The sequence below is a fragment of the Rhinolophus sinicus genome, linkage group LG03 (genome assembly GCF_036562045.2).
Source record: "Rhinolophus sinicus isolate RSC01 linkage group LG03, ASM3656204v1, whole genome shotgun sequence".
Lineage (NCBI taxonomy): Eukaryota > Metazoa > Chordata > Mammalia > Chiroptera > Rhinolophidae > Rhinolophus > Rhinolophus sinicus.
This window is the reverse complement of record NC_133753.1, coordinates 110456787-110478476: the sequence shown is the minus strand read 5'-3', so window position 1 is coordinate 110478476 and position 21690 is coordinate 110456787. Positions and strand designations below refer to the sequence as shown.

General features: G+C 49.0%; 1 protein-coding gene across 1 annotated transcript in view; it reads left to right on the top strand.

The window, feature by feature from the left end:
• Nucleotides 1-21690, top strand: part of MYH16 (myosin heavy chain 16) — a 56797-nt gene that overhangs the window by 14083 nt on the left and 21024 nt on the right. Inside the window, exons 13-28 of the mRNA XM_019718314.2 lie at nucleotides 1077-1247; nucleotides 2659-2841; nucleotides 4505-4631; nucleotides 5452-5510; nucleotides 6408-6495; nucleotides 6857-6974; nucleotides 8103-8223; nucleotides 10237-10373; nucleotides 11741-11822; nucleotides 13924-14097; nucleotides 15505-15732; nucleotides 16742-16846; nucleotides 18859-18945; nucleotides 19163-19308; nucleotides 20434-20524; nucleotides 20981-21037. Coding sequence (XP_019573873.1) covers nucleotides 1077-1247; nucleotides 2659-2841; nucleotides 4505-4631; nucleotides 5452-5510; nucleotides 6408-6495; nucleotides 6857-6974; nucleotides 8103-8223; nucleotides 10237-10373; nucleotides 11741-11822; nucleotides 13924-14097; nucleotides 15505-15732; nucleotides 16742-16846; nucleotides 18859-18945; nucleotides 19163-19308; nucleotides 20434-20524; nucleotides 20981-21037 — 1974 coding nt within the window. The remainder of the gene's footprint in view (nucleotides 1-1076; nucleotides 1248-2658; nucleotides 2842-4504; nucleotides 4632-5451; nucleotides 5511-6407; nucleotides 6496-6856; nucleotides 6975-8102; nucleotides 8224-10236; nucleotides 10374-11740; nucleotides 11823-13923; nucleotides 14098-15504; nucleotides 15733-16741; nucleotides 16847-18858; nucleotides 18946-19162; nucleotides 19309-20433; nucleotides 20525-20980; nucleotides 21038-21690) is intronic.

Sequence of the window (21690 nt, the reverse complement as noted above, 5' to 3'; positions counted from 1 at the left end):
CAACCAGTTGTGTGGCCTTAGGAAAGTGGCTATCCCTCTCGGAGCCTCAGTTTTCTCAACTCCAAAATGAGCAGGCTGAAGGAGATGACCTCTAAGGTCCATTTCAACTCTGCTATCCTGTTATTCTGATAGTCTACTAGCTACAGATGGATTTCTTTTAAATAGCTTAGCCCAATTTCTTTCAGGCTCTAAAAGGCTAATTTGGCTGCTGTCTACAATAGAATCACTTAATTTCATAGGTGGAAGAAGCCTTAGAGAGTGTTTCCAAACTGTGCTCCCTGGAGCCTGGGCAACCATTCATAGCCAGCTATGGTGGGACTAGCGAAGGACAGAAACTCTGTGCCAACAGCAGAGTGTGTACAATGGACAAACAGGGGTCGAATCCCAGCACAGCCATTTCCAAGCTGTGTGCACCTCTGTTTTCCTATCTGTAAAGAGGAACACTAGCCATTCTTGCCTTGGAAAGTTTCTGAGCAGGTGCAGCTTAGCCCAGAGTCTGATGCAGGCATGTGCCCCATGAATGTTGCTCTGTAATTTCAATGTCACCTCTACTTAAACTTATTTTTCAGATGAGGCTTCAGAATGGGGTTTCATTCAGAGCAAGTAATGTCTGACTTAAATAAAGGGGGGCCTTATAAACCCCTCAAACCTCTTCATCCTACAAATGAGGATGAGAAAAACTACACAGAGAGCTGTCCAAAGGCAGAACAAGAGTCATATCCATAAAACTTCTCAAATAATTTCCATCCCTGAAAGAAAATGGTTCTTTCCACAAACATTTCCATTAACTACACACAGGGCCTGAGTCTGCCTGGGTTTGGGGTCCCAGCATCAGCGCTGTGTGGTGAGGGTCACGTGCTCAAGCTGCTCTGTCTTTGCAGGGAGAGTAACAGAGAACAGCTTCTCACAGGGCTGATGGGGGCACTGACACGGTGGGCAGCTAAGGCATCCGGGGCAGAGCCTGACACGGGTGACCCTGGGCAGATCTGAGCTCAGCTTATGGCTCATCGCTTGGTCCTGGGAGAGGCACTGTTGGTGTTTGAGCTGAGACCCCTCTGTTTGTCCTCCTGCTGCAGTTCAACAGCTTCGAGCAGCTGTGCATCAACTTCACCAACGAAAAGCTGCAGCAATTCTTTAACCACCACATGTTCGTGCTGGAGCAGGAGGAGTACAAGAGGGAGGGCATCGAATGGGTCTTCATAGACTTCGGCCTTGACCTGCAGGCCTGCATCGACCTCCTGGAAAAGGTAACCTGCTTCTCAAAGGAGGGTCTTGGAGAGAGACGGGGGCTATGACCAGGGCACACCTCAGGAGGGGATGTCACTGGGGTCTGCAGGGAGGCAGCATTTGGATTTGGGGCAGTCAGCAACACTGCTGATGACCTTGATGGGCCAGACCTCTAGCTTCTCTTCAAAATGGTTACAACACTGACTGCTGTGACCATGGTTAGTTGGGCTATTGTATGCCTTACCTCACTGGATCATCACAAGCTACCATACGCCGGGTGCAATTTATTATAACCATTCCACAGATGGGAACATTGAGGCACAGAGAAGGGAAGTCACTTGTTCAAGGTCATATAACCTATGAGTAACAGTCAGGCTCTAAGCCAGGCAACTAATAGTCTCCCCTATCATCACACTATAGGGATGTTTTAGTTCAAGAATAGATATTGTTTGATGAAATGCAGAAAAAGAATAGAAAGAGGACATTAACAGGACAGATGACCAAATTTGAACAAAGTCTGTTCATAGTAATATATCAATGTTCATTGCCTGGATTTCATTATTGTACAGAGGTTATATTAACATTTGGAGAAGTTAGATCAAGGGTATTTAGGAATGCTTTGTGTTATTTTTGCAAGCCTGAAATTATACCCAAGTGAAAAGTCAAAAAATGAAAAAAAAAGAACATATGTTGTCTCTGAGGCTCATCCTTGGGCCCCTCATAGAGAATTTATCATCCAGATAGCAAGGGATCTCCGATGTGGGCCCAGCCTTACCCTGCCAGGAAAACCAAATCTCCCAAACCAGGCTGCATGCGTAATCTGCCCATGCCACAACACCTGCAGATAGCTCGCTGTCCAGCTGTCACACAGCCTGGAACACCCTCACGTTTGAGCTTTAGGATTAAGCACTGCTCTCTTCCAAAAGTTTCCTTTGAAAATCCAAACCCTCCATGGATGCGGGAATATTAAGTCAGTAACAGCACTTATTAGCTCCCCTTTTTCTGTATGAGAATAGACCTAGAACAATATGAGGCCCTTGGGTACCCAAGAATGTCATTGAGGAAGAGGAGCAGATGAAAGAGAATTAAACGCAGAGGTCAGGCGTCATTGTTTTCACCGTTTTTCTGAGGGCCAAGCCTGCTGGTACCACTGTTTGGGTGGGATTAACCTATGGGGAGCTATCGGCCCTCTTCAGCTTTCAGTCTTCTCTTCTGTTGGACTTGCTGAAGTCGAGCTTCTTTCAAGTCTAAATGGTTGTGGCATTCAAAGACCAGACCATGGAGCACCAGGCACCATACTCAGAGTTCCGCTTCCTGACCGGTCACATGGGTGTGCGGGCACCCCTCCCACCACCCCCAGGCCAATACCAGGGTGTCCCCTTTGGCATCCTGTGGCCTCCTTTAACACCCTCTGCTCTTCTTCTCTTATAGCCCATGGGTATCTTCTCCATCTTGGAAGAACAGTGTGTCTTCCCCAAGGCCACCGATGCCACGTTCAAGGCAGCCCTGTATGACAACCACCTGGGCAAGTCCAGCAACTTCCTCAAACCTAAGGGAGGAGGCAAGGGCAAGGTGCCCGAGGCCCACTTTGAGCTCGTCCACTATGCAGGCACCGTGAGTACCACCTTGGCACCCTCTGTGGCCACCTGCTGGCTGCTGTTCCATCCTGCTGTGATAGGCCCATCCTGACACACCCTTTCTGAGGCTTCCTGCCTCCAACTAGTACAGCCATGATCCAACAGCTCACTGAAATGAACTCTGGCTCATACTTTCTCATCACTTCTCCATCGGAGAAATCAAAAGTAATCCATCCAAGGATGCCTGCTAGGGGGCGACGAACAATTTGTACCCTCAGACCTGTCAGGGCCACACCATTGTCTACAGCCCTGAGTTTGACAGCTGAACTTCAATCTTGGTCAGAAAAGACAACACTTGCAAAGAAAAAAAAAAAATTCATGAGCCCGTTAATTATTCCCCAGATGATTAACTCATCCCTCTGACAGCTTATGGCTGCCAAAACCAACAAAGTGACATCCACAGTGGCTTTTTCATTCGTACAAGCTCAGTCCTCAGGGAAGGGGGAAATTAAGTGCAGCCAGGATTCAGATTCTATTTGAATAATTGATAGGGGAGACAACATTTGCCCAGCACTTGTGTTTGGCTTCCTTGAGATGTTAGTATTGCTGTAACTGTCAATATTCCTGTTACCACTAGAGTTTATTGAGCCTCCATGGGTTTAACTGCAGGGAAACAGCAGCCTTAGGACAGAGCTGTCAGGAAAGTGGCTGTTGGACTGGGTTTCAGGACCAAGATATTATGGTCTCTTCAACCAGAACAATGCCAATTACTCGCAAAACGGATTGTGCCGATATCTAGCACAAACAGCAGGTTGGGAGCCAAACTGCAGTGCTCCACCTCATCTCCCACACTGAAATGAGAAGAGCTCCATATTTACAGCAATGGAGTATTCAAAGTCAAGTGGGAGCCATGCACTTCCAAGAAGGCTCTAAAATAAGGCCCAGAGATGACAGACATCTCTGTACTATATAGGAGATGGAAAACCCAAAGGTTTGGGCTTCTCATCTGCTCCCTCGGTACTCTGTGCTCAATGGAAGGATCTGAAAGGCTCCTTGCTCTTTGCCTTTCCAGCGGGTCCACATGGCACAGTGAGAAACAGAAATTCATGGATACATGGAGCTTCCACCCATTACCTGGATGCATGAAGCCCCTAGTTCTGGATGGATAGCACACCCCCTTCCACCAGACAATGCCCCAGGGGATGTGTGCTCCTTAGCAAGGAGAGACTAGATGCCCTTGTAGGGAGTTCTCATATAGCTCAGAAGTCCCCTGGTCAAGGCCAGCCACTGACAGCAAAGGCTGAGCCTGGAAGATCAGCCCACCTGAGTAGAAGAAGACCCAGGGGTCAGGGAGGCTCAGTGTAGCCAGCAATGCAAGACATGCAAGAGAAGGTCACAGCCTGGCAGAGTAGCTGGGAAGTCCTGGTTTGTGGGCAAAGCCCAGAGGTAAGGTGACTTAGACAGGAAAACTGCAAATGCCCAAGAAAACAGATGATGGGCCTCCACCTGGGAAATCCCTAGGAGCAGGGACGTCCCAGGACTCCAGGCACGTCATCAGTAATGAATGGAAGCACTAGGAGATGGGAAATTGGTCCTGGGAACCAAGAGGAGGCAGAGCTGTAGTTAGAGGTTCTAGCTCTGGTGCCTGAGAGAGGGAGGCTGGGCCTGAAACATAACCCCTGGCATTTGCCGCCCTCCAGGTGGGTTACAACATCACAGGCTGGCTGGAGAAGAACAAAGACCCCCTGAATGAAACAGTGGTGGGCTTGTTCCAGAAATCTACCCTGGCGATCCTCGCCCTTCTCTTCAAAGAAGAGGAGGCTCCAGGTATGGCTGACCCTTTGTTGTGTCCACTCTCCCTATGCTAATGCTCTTTAGTGGTCCAAATGGAAAGAAAGAAACAAAGTTTTTTATTCAACTTTTGTTGAAGGAATTATGAATGAATGAATGAATGAATGAATGAATGAATGAATGAATGAATGCAATGACATGACATGTTGTTTGAGGTAGGCCATGGCGCATACTGTGATAGAGGGATATAGATATATCCTGCGAGCTTCCATCAACTGAATTGATCACTGGGCCCTTATCACCTCTAGGTGGAAAAATACTGCTTTGGAAAAGTTGACACCCAAAAGCTCTGTGCTTATTTTCTGCTCCCTGCTCTCCTCTGTCCGAGGCCAATGCCAAGCCTAGCCCTACCTCATACCCAATCAAAGTCATAGCCCATAGGGGAACTCCCTAGGCAGGAGCTGCCCAATGGCGGTGCCGCTCAGCCGAGCAAGAAATGCAAATCTCTTTTGGCTCGGAGACGTTTTCACCACCGACATGCAATTCCACCAGATGGTCTGAGGGCTCTTCCTCCTTCCCAGGCAATGGGAGCAGTTTGTCACCTTGTGCCAGCCCTGAATCAAAGGGCTATACACTCTTCAGGGAGCACAGCACTCCTTTTGGCAATTATGCCACTGTCAGCCCATTCACCCACTCCCTGGTAGATCTCGTTTTCCTGGTGGGAGGGCCCCACCTCAACTAGCCCCCTCAAAAGCCTTTTTAAAACAAGAGAATGCATATCTGAGACAGAGCACTTGATGGGGCTGCCTGCCACCCATGCTGGTGCTGATGTGAAACAAGCTTGTTTCTCCCTCAGCTGGAAGCAAGAAGCAGAAGAGGGGCTCCTCCTTCATGACGGTCTCCAACTTCTACAGGGTGAGTAGGGCTGCCCCAGAGGCCACATTGCGTCCAACCTTCCCTTTCAGTGGTATGGTGGTCTAGCTGCCACCTCACAGTCCAGGATGGGATGATTTCATTTCTATGCCTATGGTTGCTTCTTTCATTTGAGGAGTCTGTTTCCTCCTGAAGGGGTCACAGAACCACAGGACCACAGGGAAGAAAAGACCCTTAGAGATGGTCCAGTCCAATTGTGTTGTCTTAGACTAAAACCCAGAGAGTGATGGGACTTGCCCAGCATGACAAATGGAGATATCAATACCTACAATCTTGTGCTCTAGAGTTGGGTGACAGGTCTGGGCTGGTCATAACGTCCACAAAGTTTGGGCATTACTGGAAACATGTTCTGAAGTACAGAAGTACAGCCAATGGAGAAATGTTGCATGAATAAAGATTTCGATACTTCCCAAGGATCCAGCTGTCCTAAGGCAGAGTGGGTCACCTCATCGGAGGTATCCAAGCAGAGGAGGAGGGACATCAAGTAGAGAGGGTATCAACAGGCAGAGGTTTGTCCATACAGGCATTATGGTTCCTTCTAGTACCAAGATTCTACGATGACCCAGCACTGAATCAGAAGGGGGTCCTGCTGCTTGTAAGCCATGTCACCTTGGGCAAGTCACTGGACCTCCAAAAGCCATGCTATCCAACAGAACTTTGTACAATGACAAAAATATTCTCTTCCTTCCAATGTGGCAGCCACTAGCCATATGTGGCTAGTAAGTACTTGAAAAGTGGCTGGTGTGACTGAAGAACTAAATTTTAATTCAAATTTAATTAATTAAACTCTAAATAAATGGCTCTCCTGAGTGTGGATGTCCTGCAATACCAACACCGAGCTTTATTCACTCTTTCTTTTTCTTTTTCCTCCATCCCCAGGAGCAGTTGAACAAGCTGATGACCACCCTCCATAGCACCGCCCCCCATTTTGTCCGCTGTATTGTCCCCAATGAGTTCAAGCAATCAGGTACATCACGGGGACATGTCTCCCTCTTGGCAGTCCTCAGGATCTATGAAGTTGGTGTTTGCTCCAAATTACGTCCACTTTCAATCACAAGGGATGATTGGGGCAAACCAGGACATAAAAGAATCCCCAACAATGGATCATCCAAACTTTGTGTTTTAGTTGCTTTGTACAGCCAGAAGTCACACTCAGGACAGCCTTTGGGTCTTGACTGGGTTGTGGGAGACTGGGGACGCCTGGGCAGTGATAGGAGGAGATTGGAAGTGATGATGTGGATGGTCAGTTCCGCCTCCTTGAGTGGCAGGGAGTGGCGTGTCCCACCATAAGGGAGTGACTCCCCATCCTGTGCCCTCCCTCTTGGCAGGTGTGGTGGATGCCCACCTGATCATGCACCAGCTGGCCTGCAATGGAGTCCTGGAAGGTATCCGTATTTGCAGGAAGGGCTTTCCAAACAGGCTGCAATACCCGGAGTTCAAACAGAGGTGGGTAATGTCTTCCTGATACCTTAAATAAAGTTCTCAGTTTCCAGGGATTGACTACTGATAAACATTGTCCCACTGTAGCAAGCACAATGGGTGTGATGGCGGCTGCTGGAGCCTGCTTTGTTATTTGGCAGGCTACAAAGCACCAGAAATCAATGCCTCCCCAGGAGCAGCCCTCAATCAATGACTGAGGACAGTTGGTGTATAAATACTTCAGCTCCCTCACTCTTCTGGTGGGCTCACTCTGAAGGGTGCCCTATACTGCCTCTCAGATAGCAGTGTTCCGGTAAATGTTTAACAATGGGTTCTCCAGTTTGTTTGTTTGTTTTTTAAAAAAAGGAAGCCCTGATTTGTAGTGTCTTCCTATTTCCATGGTGTAAATACTCCCACCATGGCTGATTTCAAGCCACCAATGTGGCATCACTGAATGTGGAGTTGGGAAGAGATGCACACCATTGCCTTTTGCGAGCCAGTGGGAGCGGGTTCCAGCACACCACTGCAGTCCTATCGGGATTAAAACCCAGTTGCCTGTTGTGATAACTGGCTTGATAACATGCCTTTTATTGGCTTCCTGCCCCACTTCCCAATTCCGCCACCTCCCAAATAAACTGCTTGCACTTGAATTCTGGTCTCAGGGTTTGCTTCTGGAGGAACCCAAACTAAGGTCCCCATCTTAGGGATTCATTTACTTCTACCCACTCCCTACTTGCCAGACCATGTGGCCACAGATTGATGGAATAGGAAAGGTCACCTAAAGTCATCTTGTCCAAGCCATCTGAAGTCCCTAATTGGGGAAGGACTTGCCCAAGATCACAAAGGGGGCTGCTGACAGGTCAGGAAAAGAGGCGGTTCTCCTCTGCCTGGCAGAAAAGATCAGGAGAATCAAACTCAAGAAAGATTTTGATGTCTTCATTTCTAGAAATGTCTGCCCCTTAAACCCCGGACCCATACCGACGTCCACTCCCCAAGTCTCCTGTCAGTCCCATCCCTCTTCCTGTTGTGGTATCTGTAAAAAAAAGTCTATTCTCTGACTGGAGGGCTGTGTCAAAGGTCAAGAGATAACTGTGATGTGCTTCCCTGCTGCCAGCTTGGGGATGATGATGACTGTTGTCATCCCTCTCCCAACAGGTACCAAGTGCTGAACCCCAACGTGATTCCTCAGGGGTTCGTAGACAACAAGAAGGCCTCAGAGCTGCTGCTTGGGTCCATTGGCCTGGATACAAATGAATACAAAATCGGACATACCAAGGTAGGGTCTTCCAGTTGGGCTCCCTCCCTATACCTCTCAGTCTTGTCTTAAGAAGATGGGCTGCAGGGTGTGAATTCCAGCTCTGCCATTGGCCAGTTGCCCGCCTTGTGCAAGCCCCTCAGCTAACGAGAGCCTCAGTTTCCTACTCGGAAAAATCAGGGCTCATAAGGCCAGTCTCAGGGGATTTGGGGATGATTAGCAGTAACGTACATGAGAATGCAGCTCAGAGTGGTACTCAATAAATGGTAGAATATTTCTTAGCATTGTATGAACCCAGCTTCTAAGAATAAAAGGAGCCAATCAGAATCAAGGTCCTGAATTTGACCAGGGCTCGGCCATCCATGAGTGCTATCGTCTGGGCAGACATCTTGTTATTATTCAAGGGTTTCATTGGTCACCTCAGGTCCAGGGAAAGGCCCAGGGGGTAGCTGTGCTCCCTGAGGACCAGGCAGCTCTGGTGGCTGGGGCAGACCAGAGAACAGGGTGATTCTGCCTGTAAACTAAGTCCTTTTCCCCAGTGTTGGTTCATGTGGGCCCCGCCCCACGCAGCCACGTGCTTGCCTCCACTGGCCCTCAAAGACCAAATCTCAACACCAATTATTTTGAAGTATCAGATATTTTACCCCATGATGGTTAGCATCCTGGGTTTGTTTGTTTGTTTGTTTGTTTGTTTGTTTTGGGGGGCAAGGAGAGGAGTGTTCTTTTCCATTCTTTTCCTGTCGGTATCCATAGCATCCACATAAAGGATTTAGTTGGGGGCTGTGCTCCCTGCCCCCGTGTGTAGGAGCCCAGACTCTCGGATCTGGGAGGACTCAGGCTCCTGCACTCTCACTGCACAGGAGGAGAGTGCCTTGACCAAGGTCACATGGAAATTCAAGGCAGGCTGAGGCCAGGTGCAAGTCTCCTGGCTCCTTCTATGAGTTTCAGTCATGTCCTAATAGAAGCCCATAAAAAGAGGTTACAGTATGAAACACACTAATAAAGTTACCACCCATAAGCCCACTTAAAAACCAAGAACTTAACCTTTGCATGTCTTTCCTTTCTTTCCCACCTTCAGGGGAAACCCTTGTCCAGAATGTTCCCCATCTCTTTGCCTTTTTATAGTTTTATCACATACATATATGGTCCCAGGTTTTGCCTAGTTTGAGCTTCATGAAAGTATCATACTTGATATACTGTTCTGTGACATGCTTTTATCTCTTAATTGTATTTCTAAGATTCATCCTTGTTGGTTGGTACATGGCATCTATTCATTGTCACTGTCATATCATACTGCCTCGAGTAGCCACACCACAATTATCCTTTCAATGCTACTATGAACATCCTTGCAGTCCTATGTAGGAGTTTCTCCAGAGCAAAGTTCTCAACCTTGACTATACATTAGAATCATCTGGGAGGATTTTAAAACTCCAATGCCTGAGCCCCACCCCAGAAATTGTTTGAAATCACCTATGCCCAGGCAAAAGCTTTCCAAAGCCCTCCAGGCATGGGCAATGTGCAGCCAGGGTTGCGATATATGCTGAGGCAGCCGGCTACCTGTTGCAGGGTGTACAAACGTCCACCCTGGCGGCTGGGCAATCACCACAGCAGTGAAGATTATAACGATCTCTCACATTTCACTCAGAGCTTCCCAGTTTACGGACTTTTCCACCTGTTATCTCACTTAATCTTATAGCAACACTCTAAGGAAGGGATCAACATTCTAAGAACCGGGATGTGAAGAGATATATCCAAGGTGACCCTGCTAGTAAGTGCAAGGCCAAGGTTGGAGCCTATAGGAGAATCGAAAGACAAGAGGAAATAGACACTGAGGCTACAGTGGCCCTGCTGTTGGAGGTGTCCAGGCTGGGGCAAGCTGTTTCCGAGGGGCCTCAAACACCAGCACCAGATTGGGTCTCTTAACTCTTGAGAACTCTTCTGAACCTCTGGTGCTTTGATTTTAAACGCCGCCCACAAGTGGCTGCCATAGGTGACAGCTGGGCTCTCTTCAGATGAAGTGTGTCTTTCCCCCAGGTGTTCTTCCGAGCAGGCATCCTGGCCAAGCTTGAGGACATGCGGGATGATCGTCTGGCTAAAATCATGACGATGTTACAGTGTCGGCTCCGGGGTTTCCTCATGAGGGTTGAGTTCAAGAAGATGCTGGAACGAAGGTAGCACATATACTAACACTGAGTGGGCAGGAGCACTAAAGCCACACATGTCCACACAGAATGACCAGGGACCCTGCAACACACACAGTGGTTGGCTCCCTTACAACATGGTGCAGTGAGATGAAGGCAGGGTGCCGACATCTTTGCTGGCCCAGCGAACCCTGTTTGGGTCCTATATTCATTTCCTAAGGCTGCCATAACAAAACTCACAAACTCAGTGCCTTCAAACAACAGAAACTTATTTTCTCACAGTTCTGGAGGTCAACAGCCTGAAATCAAGGTGTTGGCAGCCTATGCTTCCTCCAAAGGCTGTAGAGGAGGATCCTTTCTTGCCTCTTCCAGTCCTGGTAGCCCCAAGCATTGCTTGGCATATGGCTGCATCACTCTAATCTCTACCTCGGTCTTCATAGACCTTCTCTCTATGTCTGTATCTTCCCATCAACTTCCTTCTTCTTATAAGGACACTAGTCATCTTGGGTGAGGGCCCCACCCTACTCCAGTATGACCTCATCTTAACCTAAATAATTACATCTGCAAAGACCCTATTTCCAAATAAGGTCATATTCACAGGGGCTGAGGGCTAGGACTTCAGCATATCTTTGGGGAGGGGACACAATTCAACTCACAGCAGGGACCACCTAATATAAACCCTTCTCTCTACAATATACAAGCCACTTTCACAGCCTCTCCTTCCTTAATCCATATGATGATACTGTGAGAGGGGTGTGGGAGGGCTAGCATCCCCATTTTACAGATGTGGAAACTGAGGTCAGAGGGGTTAAGGAACTGGGCCAGGTTCCTGTGGAACGAGTCAGGATTAGAACCCAGAAATCCTCATTCCAAATCCCTGTGCTCAGAATCCTGGTTCAGCCATCTCCCTAAAATAGTCATTAGAAAATAACTTAGGCTGCCCCGGCTGGCCTATGGCTGACTCTGGCTCTTTGTGCTCATAGTATTAGTAATAATAACCAGGATGAATAAATAACAACTGTCATGAGGTCTTGATATCCCACAGCAGGCCCTCTGTGACCCCAGCTGAAGGCAGGGACACCAGTTGGGGGCTGAGTGGTGGGACAGCACCCCAGTCCAGCCCAGGGTTTTGGTGCACAGGAGATCCTTGGTAAATGACAATGGAATGAAGCTGCAAGGAACAAAGAGGGGTGGGTTCCCAAGATGGCAGATGGATGGGATTTAGTGACTAATGGGTGATTTCTGGTGAGGGAGTGGATGGAGTGAGGGGGCGGGATGCAAGAAGAAATGAGTGGTTTGTCTCAGGCTTGTGCTGTCTGGGAGGAATAGTTCTGTTAGGAAGGCCAGGCCCTGATGCCTGCATCTTAATCCATGCGACCCTGGGTTCTCTTTGGCAGAATTGGCCTGAAAGTCATCCAGCGGAACACACGCAAGTTCCTGGAGCTGCGTTTCTGGGGCTGGTGGAAACTCTACAACAAGGTGAGGCCCGAGGAGCCAGGCAACCAGCACTGCTGCTGGGGGCCACAGTCCTGGGCAGACAGAGGTGCTTCTTGAGGGTGGGAAGCCACGGGATGCTGCAGGAACAGTTTAAAACTGAAAGCCCCTTGGAGACAAAGGAGAAGTCTAGCCTCCTTCCAGACAGGGGCTAATTCCTCCCTGAGAAAAATCATAGTGTGTCTTCCCACCTTTCATCTCACCCCTCAAAATAAAATCCACTTAGGATGGAGAGAGCCCCAAAAGTGTGCTTGGTTCTCAGCGCCTCGTCCCTGGAGGTTGAGGCATCTTCAACTCCTTTAGTGCAGTCCTTGGCTTTAGAGCTGGAGTGACCTCAGGAAATCATTTCCTAGGTTCTTCCGAGACAGCAGTGACGGCTGTGTGAGTCAGTCAAGTCGTGGGGCCCATAGGGGCCCCAAGCGTCCCAGCTGCCCTCAGCCCCACAGGAGGCCATGAACCATGCTACTGCATGCAGGTCCAATCACACTGGGTCCTGGCGTCCCACCTGGGGCCCCCATTACGAGGGAACATGCCACTGGGCGCCAGAGGAGGCCAGATGCAGGGCTGCCACGTTCAGGAGACGGGAGAATGGTTACCTCAAGGGGCAGCCATGTGGAGGATTAGGACAGGCTCCAGGTCATCTCTGGTGGCCCTGAGGTCCTCGCAGCTCACACAGCATCTTCTTTCCCCTCCTGCAGGAAAGAACTTTCTAATGATCAGAGCTGACCACAAATTTGAAGGGAGGGATAGTAAGTTCTGCATCCCCAAAGGTGCCCCATACAGGCCAGACCCTTAAGGGCCTGAGGTTGCAGAAGGTTCTAGATCAGCATTTCTCAGATTTCAGTCATCACCAGCACTTTCCCCACCTATTCTATGACTGATCTTTTTGCTTTATATCAACTCACTTTACGTTGAAATTTTTATTTTAAAAGGAAACTTCATATCCTTAATCCACTTTAATCTCATCCTAAGCAAATGTTATCCATAAGATTGTGGATTTGATAAGTTCTACTTCATTAAAATTTTTTCCAAAATTATTTATTAAATTATTATTGTTAGAAATTATTTTTATTATTCTTGGAAATTATTTTTACAGTAACTGTGTATAACAATTAAAATTAAACACTTTCTATGCAATGCTTGAATCCATCTTACCTGCCCTCTTGGTGCACATATTACCCTTTGGGAAGTCCCAGATCAACAGCCTTTAAGATCCTTTTAAGCAGGAAACAAGCGGCCGCAGATGACAAGGAGACAGAGCCTGGAAACTTCCCTGCTCTTTACAAGAAAGTAAAACTTCACTAATGAAATATGGCAGGGCAAGGTCCTGTCCCAATGAGTAAAAACGTAAAATACAAATCCTTTACTCTTAGTATATTAACTAAGCTCTAATCTTACTTAACTAAGCCAAACTGGGTGAGTCAATGGAAAAAAAAAACACACTTTTTAGTAGGCTTTCACTGAATAAAAAGTGTTATATAGTTGCAAGTTGTGGTGCTTACTATATATAACCTTTTTATGCAAATTTTGCCATTTCAGAGAATAGACACAAGAGAGACAGACATAGAGACAGTAAAAGAGAAACAGAAAAATGGAGACAGAGAGAGAAATAGAGATATACAGAGAGAAAAAGGCAGAGGTAGACAGGAAGAGAGAGAGACAGACACAGAGAGATAGAGATAGAAATAGACGAGAGAGAGAGAGAGAGAGAGAGAGAGAGACCTCAGTGAGGGAAAAAGGGAAGGAAAGCAGAGCTGTGACTGTAGCCAGGGCTCCGAGCACACACAACTCACGGAACAGATACAAGCACTGGGTGCAGCTAGATGCTGAGAACCATCTGACTTTGTGTCTCCCGGGATCAAAGAACATCCTAAGGTTGGATCCTAAGCAAGGATGAGCCTTCTCTGTGGAGGTGAGATGCTTCATGGCCTCTGTGGAGAAGGGCTCCCCACAGCTGCAGCAAGAGCTGCTTTCCACCCCAGTGGGGATGTGAGACCCAGTCTGAGGCAGAGCCCCCACAGCCCACCTCCTGGCCCCCTGGCAAAGCCCACCGCACTAACACTCTATGGTGTTGCTGGCCATCCAGGTCAAGCCACTTCTGAATGTGGCACGGCAAGAGGAGGAGATGAAGGCCAAGGAGGAAGAGCTGAGGAATGCCATGTCCAAGACACAAGAGCTGTTAAACAAGGTCAAGGAAATGGAGGAGAAGACAGCCACGCTCAGCCAGGAGAAGAATGACCTCACCATCCAGCTGCAGGCCGTATGTGGGGAGGGATGGGAGCTGGGGGTCTTAGCAACTGTCTAGACACCCAGGGTCACTGTGAGTCAGACCTAGGGATGAAGGGAGGGTGAGCCTCCAGACCACGGGGAATTCCCAGCCTTCTTTTTTCTTCATTGTAATGTCACCCTTTACGCAACTACAAAAAAGTCTCTATCAAATTCTTATTTGCCCATAGCAGGAGGCTGGGCATGCACATACATGCTGGGCCTAAGGGGACTGTCCAGACCTGGGGCTACAAGATATGGTGGGAGGAGAGCCCCCACAGTGAGCCTGGCTCTGCCGTGGGCCGTCAGGAACTAGCTCTCTTTCCTTTGTCTCCTTTCCTTTCCTGTCAAGTGCAAACAGCACAGGGAGAACAAATGACCTGGTTTCCATGGGTGCCTGATTCAATGCCCCCCATCCCTGCATTCCAATGTGACAACTGCAGTCACTGCCGTGACCCTTCTGGTTTATAAAGGATCCTTCTCGGATTTGACCCTCTCAACCACCCCTTAAGATGCCCAATTTTCATGTGTATCCTACAGGGTAGAAACTTAGTTTGACCAACATTTAGAAACTTGATCAAAGTCTCAAGCCCATCAGTAGAAAACCCACAACTGGGAGGGGTCTTATTCCATCCTGGGTCCTTCCTGCTCTGCCACGGCTGTGTCTGCGAGGCGCTTGTACTGTCTGCGCATTTTCCCCACGCTCTGACATCATTTCTCCACATCCTCTCGATACCCCTGAGAAGTCGCTCAAGCTGCGATCCTTATTTTGTGTTTGGGGAGACTGAAGCTGAGCGAGACCACAGCAATAAAAGAATCTTCCACTTATAGAAGCACCTAGTGTGCTCCATCCCTTTGCACCTCACGGTGATCGTTTCCTTTATTTTGCAGACAAAGAAATGAATTTCAGTAAAGTTATGCCGTGAACCAAAAGTCACACAGCTGGTCCAGTCTTCTGACTCTGTGGCCAGTTGCTATCTTACACCACTAACCCCATCTCAGGGAGACCCCAGTGGACACCCAGGTTGTCCCTTCTCTGCCACTTACTGCCTGTGTGACTTCTGACAGCTCCGTTTCTGCTAAAACCTTAAGGTGCATCTGATTACCTGGGATCTCGTTAAAATGCAGCTTCAGATGTAGCAGTTCTCACATCAGGCCCAAGATTTTGCATCCTAACCAGCTCACAGGTGCTACTGCTGCTGCTGCTGTTCTGGGGCCCACACTCCTAGACTACACTTTGTCACACACATCACAGAGGAGCTCAGAGCTAGCCCATCCCTGCCATCTGTCCAACCCCAGAACACTTTTGTTTGGGGCGCATCAGCCCAAAGACTGTCCGCCATCTTGGTACCTTGCAGATGGCTGGACTCCTGCCTTTGACTGGGGCTCTTTCTTCCACCAGGAGCGAGAGAACCTGATGGATGCCGAGGAGCGCCTGACCCAGATGATGAAGACCAAAATGGAGCTGGAGAGCCAGATTTCTGACATGCGGGAGCGGCTGGAGGAAGAGGAGGGCACGGCTGCCTCTCTGAGCGCCACCAAGCGCAAGCTGGAGGGGGAGCTGAGTGACCTGAAGCGTGACCTGGAGGGCCTTGAGACCACACTGGCCAAGACAGAGAAGGAGAAACAGGTGAGGAGGTCCTGGGCCTGATCACGCTCCTCTCAGGGCCGGGGAACCCCCAGCCTGCTCATCGTGCAGGGGCCACACCTGAAGCTGCCATAGCAGTGCTTCCAGGACCCTAACCAGCATCTACATGGGGCTATTTTAACTTCATTCAGTACAATTTAAAATATGGTTCCTCAGTTGACCTAGCCGCATTTCGAGTGCTCCCATGTTGGACAGAGCAGACTGAGAAGACGTCCATTGTTGCAGAAAGTTCTAGACGGAGCAGCTGACTAAGCGACTGGGAGCTTTTACCATTATAGTGACATCCAGACTCAGGCCTGACTGGTTCTCCTCAAGCCTGGGATTCCAGGCATCTGCACTAGCCTGCTGCCCACTCAGCCTCTGCATCCCTGGGCCCCTCCAGAATGTTCACAGCACCACGTCCACCCTTCCTCCCTTCCCAGAGAGGCAACACCGTCAGTATGGTGGGGCCCCCTGTCGCTGCTGGATTTCTGCCCAAACAGCTGCTGCCCCTACGAGAGGGAGCCCCTGGCTCCTGATGCCATCTGGCTGGCCCTTGGCCCCAAGGTCCCTTCCCACCCTTGCACTTGGGTGGGGTCCATGAACACGGGAAGGTGGATGCTGCCTACACCCATGCCTCTCCAGCTCTGATGCACACACAAACCATTGAGATCCTGATAAGACACGGGTTCTGGATCAGCAGGCCTAGCAGGACCCCGGGAACTACGTTTCTACCACACTCTTAGTCAGTGCCACAGCTGATGTCCAAGGACAAGGCTTTGAGTAGCAACGTCCTGAACTGGTGGCTCTTGCTGCTCCCCTCACCCCGAAGATTCTGACTTGGCTGTTTGGGGTGTGCCCTGGGTGTTGGCATTTCTCAGGCTCCTAGATGACTCTAGAGTAGAGCCAAGCCAAGGACCCTTTCTCAAAACAAGTGCCTCCCCCTCCTGTCCTCCCACCAGAGGGTGTTCCCAGCCTTAAAGTCCTGGCTCTCCCTTTCCCTGGTTTCCAGGCCCTGGATCACAAGGTCCGCACCCTGACTGGAGACCTCTCTCTCCGTGAAGACTCCATTGCCAAGCTCCAGAAGGAGAAGAGGGCCCTGGAGGAGCTGCACCAGGTAGGCACCACCTGCTTCTCCCCTTGGCAGAGCAGGCAGAGCTCAGAGATGGGAGACCCTGGTTCAAATCCCAGCTTTGCCACCCCTCTGGTAGGGACCCTTAGGGAAGTCGCAGACGCTCCCTAAATCTCAATTCATTCGTCAGTGAATGAGCATGGTCACATCTTGATGCCTTCCTTCCAGATTTGTTGTAAGTGGAATCACTATATAATTTGTCACCCAAACTAGAACACTTTAAGAGTGAGAGGGGGACAGCAGGCAGGAGTCAGGATGGTCCCCAGAGTCATAAGGAGGTATGGTCCCCAGAATCATAAGGATGAAATGGGATATATGGAAGTGTCCTGTGAGCTCTAAAACACCAATGAACCCTGATACATCATGGAAACAAAAGGCAAGAGCTCTTGAGGTCATGGGGAGACCCACCGACTGTTACAGGCTCAGGCTCCAAAATGCAGAGCCAGCCAGTGCTGACCAGACACCAGTGCTGACTGTGGCATGGGGTACTTCCTAGCTCTGGGGACACAGATGCAAAGAGTGTGTTGAAGCCCCGGCCTGGACAGTGGACCTTCATCCCTGTTTGCTGACACCATGAATCCACAGCACGTCCCCTGAACTGCCTCTGGAAATGCCTCCCCTTAGACCATGACTCGCAACCATATCAAATCCAGAGCTTCATTTTATAACGAATATGGCCAGTTCTCATTATAAAGTCACCACACACACTGAATTAGCAAATACTAAACCTCTGCTCCTAGGGGAAATTTAGAGTTAGGTTCCTACAAGCTTCTGGTCACAACAATCAATACATAATACATACAATTACGATCAATACATGATGTTGTTTTATATGTGTTTCTGTTTAAAGACACTTTTCTAGTACATATTGTTGATTCCCTAACATTGATCTCACGCTCAGCAGCACTGTCTCTCATGCCTGAACAAAGCTTATCTCATACACACATTTTCTCTGTAAGGCACACCAAAGCCTTCTTGTACTTAGGCTCACCAGACGACACGGTGCTTGGGTACCATTTTATACCATGAAATCACCAACTAAAAACACAAACATGTAAAAACATGGCAGTAAATAGACTGTGAAAAGGATACTTGTTTGCAGTCTGAGCTGAAACAAGAAGGCAGAGCATCCTCTCACTCGGTCTCAGCTGAAAACCAGGCAACTCAAAGTTTTCACCCCTCTGCTCAAGTCCACGAATGGCCATGAAAGCACCACAAGTATTGATTTGGGGATTACAAATAAATTTTAGCAAGTAGGTAAATTGGCAAAAAGGTAATCCACAAATGATGAGAGCTGACTGTAATTTGGAAGGCTCTCTTACTCTCCTGAAATAAAAATTCTAATGATATAACTAATGCATAACTTCAAAAAAAAATCAATGGCATGCCCTTCAATATAAAGGAGAAATGAATGAAAAGTAATTTATAATAAATAATGGGGCTGTCAGTGTGTAAAATCTCAGGCAGATTGACCAGAAGTTGTGAGCAGTGGGCTGTCTGCCCGAGCCTGTCTATAACGGCTGCAAACAGGCACAGAAGGGTTTGAGTTCTAGGTAAAGTGGTAATGGGTCCTAGGTTCAGAGAAGGATAAATGGTTATTTTACTTGCATGAATGCCTGGGTAGGACCTCACGTGTGTGGACTGCAGAATTGTTCTTCTCGGTGTCGGACTGTCCAGAGAAAGACAAGATGTCCAGCATGCCTGGAACCAGTCACTTAGTGCCAATGGGGCCCCCCAATCATTGCGACAACCGGAAGCCCTCCACAGATTTCCATATGCCCTGTAGAGAACAGAAAACCGCCACTGACCCGAGCGCCCCCCTGCGGCTGATGGGGGCTCGGGTCTGCCCTGGCCTCACCCAGCACCCAGGAGCAGGTGCTCAGTAGCTGTTCACTAACGACAACTCACGTCAGCTCAGAAGTGATAGCAGAGAACCAGGTCTGTTCCGGTGCTCCTGCAGGCCTGGGGGGACATACGTGTGTTATCTTTCCCTCCAGAAAACCCTTGATGACCTGCAAGCTGAGGAGGACAAGGTGAACCACCTGACCAAGAGCAACAGCAAGCTCAACACCCAGATCCACGAGGTAACGCCCCAGGGCTGGGCCGATGCTACAGCTTGAGGGCCAGGTCCATCTGGGGCACTGGGTCCTCAGAGGGATTTGGGGAACTGGACTGACACATCCCCCGGGGAAGTGAGAGCTTTTCTGATGTCAAAACTAAGGAGCCAGTCTGGTTCCTTACTGCATTGTGGCCTGACACTACACCCCGCTCTCCTTTCTCTGACTCTTCTTGTCTCTGCAGCTGGAGGATAACTGGGAGCAGGAAAAGAAAATCCGGGCAGAGGTAGAAAAGGCTCGTCGGAAAGCGGAGAGTGACTTGAAGATGACCATTGACAATCTCAACGAGATGGAGCGGTCCAAGCTAGATCTCGAGGAAGTGGTGAAAAAGTATGCCCGTGCCGTCGTTCATTTCTTCCGTAACAATATTAGCAGCATCTAGCACTTCCTGAGGGGTGCCAGGCACCGGGCACTGTGCTGAGGGCTTCACATATATTAATGCCTGTCCCCAGAACCCACTATGTGCCAGGCACTGTACCCAGCATGGAAGACATAGGGAGGAAGGAGGAAGTGCTGCCCTGTCCTCAAGGAGCTCCCAGCCTCACACAAGTCCCGCTGGATGAGGAAAAGGAGACTGTACTAAGCAATGCTTCCACCCCGGAGGGCAGAGTGTTCTTAGAAACCTATAACCTGGGATCTCAAAGATCACAAGGGTTTGTGGGGTATTTTGTCAATAGTAATGTAGAGGAAAGGTGCAGTGGAGAAAAGTTAGAAGCAGGAACACCATAGGAACACTACTGCAATGGTCCAGGCGTAAACCTGAACTAAGTAAGAGGCAGAGTGGGTGGAGGAGATAAGAGAAGGAAACGCTATTAGGGAGTAGGATTTAGACAGTGCATCTGTGAAGTATATTTTGCTAAGGCAGTTTTGAAGTACCACAGGCTGCTATGAGAGGCGTACGCAGCAAAATCTGCATCTCAGCACGTTTCTTCTGTGGCACACACAAAAGATGCGTGTGACTTTACCCTTCCCCCTCATCAGCTTGGTCTCTGGCAAGTTAGCTCCTTGACACATGGAACTCACACATCAGAAGGAGACAGCCCTTTGTGAAAAGTTTTTGGAGGAAAATTTTCCCTAAAAAGGCAAAGCATCAATTCCAGAGCCCCCAGAACATAAGCTGCACTAGAGCAGTGATTTCTGTCTGGTTTGTTCACTGATGTGAACCCCAAACAATGTCTGGCACATAGTAGGTATTCAGTAAACATTTGCCAAATGAATAAATGCACGCGTTAATGAATGAGTGAAAGAATAAGTGAATGACAAATGCGTGGAGCAGATCCTGGGGCTCTCGAGGGTGAGACCTTCTAGGCTGTCATACCCACAGGCCAGAGGTTAGGGGGCAGATGGGTTTCAGCAGGTTCAAGGCCTCCTCCAGTCGCCCAGGCTCCATTGCCTGGCCAGCTTGCTGGTCTCCCCTCAGAGTCTTCCCTCTGGAGATCAAACCTTCTCTTGCAGGAGAGATATGGAAATCAATTCTGTCAACTCTAAGTATGAGGATGAGCAGTCTCTGAATTCCACTCTGCAGCGGAAACTAAAGGAGCACCAGGTATGTCCAGGACCGAAAAGACTGAATTCGCCTTTTGGGATGCACTTTCCAGCACCCTTTCCTCACATCAGCTGATGAGCTGCTAAGTTTTCCTGAGGAGACAGACTGCCACAGGGTCCTTAGAGACTGACCCGTGTCCACCTCACTCAGGGTTAAATTCCAAGTCCTGACAATAGTTACAAGGCCTTCTACAATCTGGCTCCTGCTCCCTCCCTCATCACCCATCATTCACATGCTGTCCAGCCATGCTGGCTCCTTGTGGGTCTGACATTCCCCAGCCTCCATCCTGCCTCGGGGCCATTGCACATTCCTGCTTCCCTCTGCTTTTGACAGTGTCCATCATATGCTTAGCTCCCGTCTACCATTTCCATTTTAAAAAGCCAAGTGGTTCGGTTTCTAACTTCACACAAGAGAAATAATTCCCCCACCCCTTTCATCTGCTTGTTTGTCTGCTAGGCCCGAATCGAGGAGCTGGAGGAAGAACTAGAAGCTGAGAGAGCAATGAGAGCCAAGGTAAATGATATACTTCTGCCTTCCTTGAGTCAAAGGACTAATGCCAGGTACAATCCAACCAACAGCAGAAACTCCCACTCAGGAAACCAACAGAGAGGAGGGCAGGACATTGTTACAGATGAAATGAATGACTACACCGGCATACTTTTTCACCACCTCCTCGTTTTTTCTTGAGCACCTACTGTGTGCCAGGCACTGTGCTACACGTGCACATTAATTACGACATAAGATGCTACTTGTGGTGTCCAAGGAGAGGAGGCTAGCTCTGCCTGAGGCCAGTGGTAGAGGAAACATTACTCTAAAATTGACTCGAAAATTGAATTCAACAGGCTGAGGCAGGGAGGAATTTCTAGGTAGAGGGAATGAAATAGTACCTACCTGCCCAGGGACAAAGGTGTAAGAGGAAGAGCAAAGAGTGGAGGAAGAGTTGAGGGCAGGGATCCTACTGGGAATGAGGCCAGAAAACTAGTAAGAAATGAATCATACGACACCTAAACTCCAGATTCAGCCAAACTGGGCTGGGAGGTAGATGGACTCTAAGGCCCACCAGTGCAGGAAGGAAAACAGACAGCGTCCTTCACTGAGTATGTGGGGTGGCAGGCAGAGTGCAGAGCTCCCCAAGTCCAGGCCCCCGGCCTCACAGGCGCCATGCA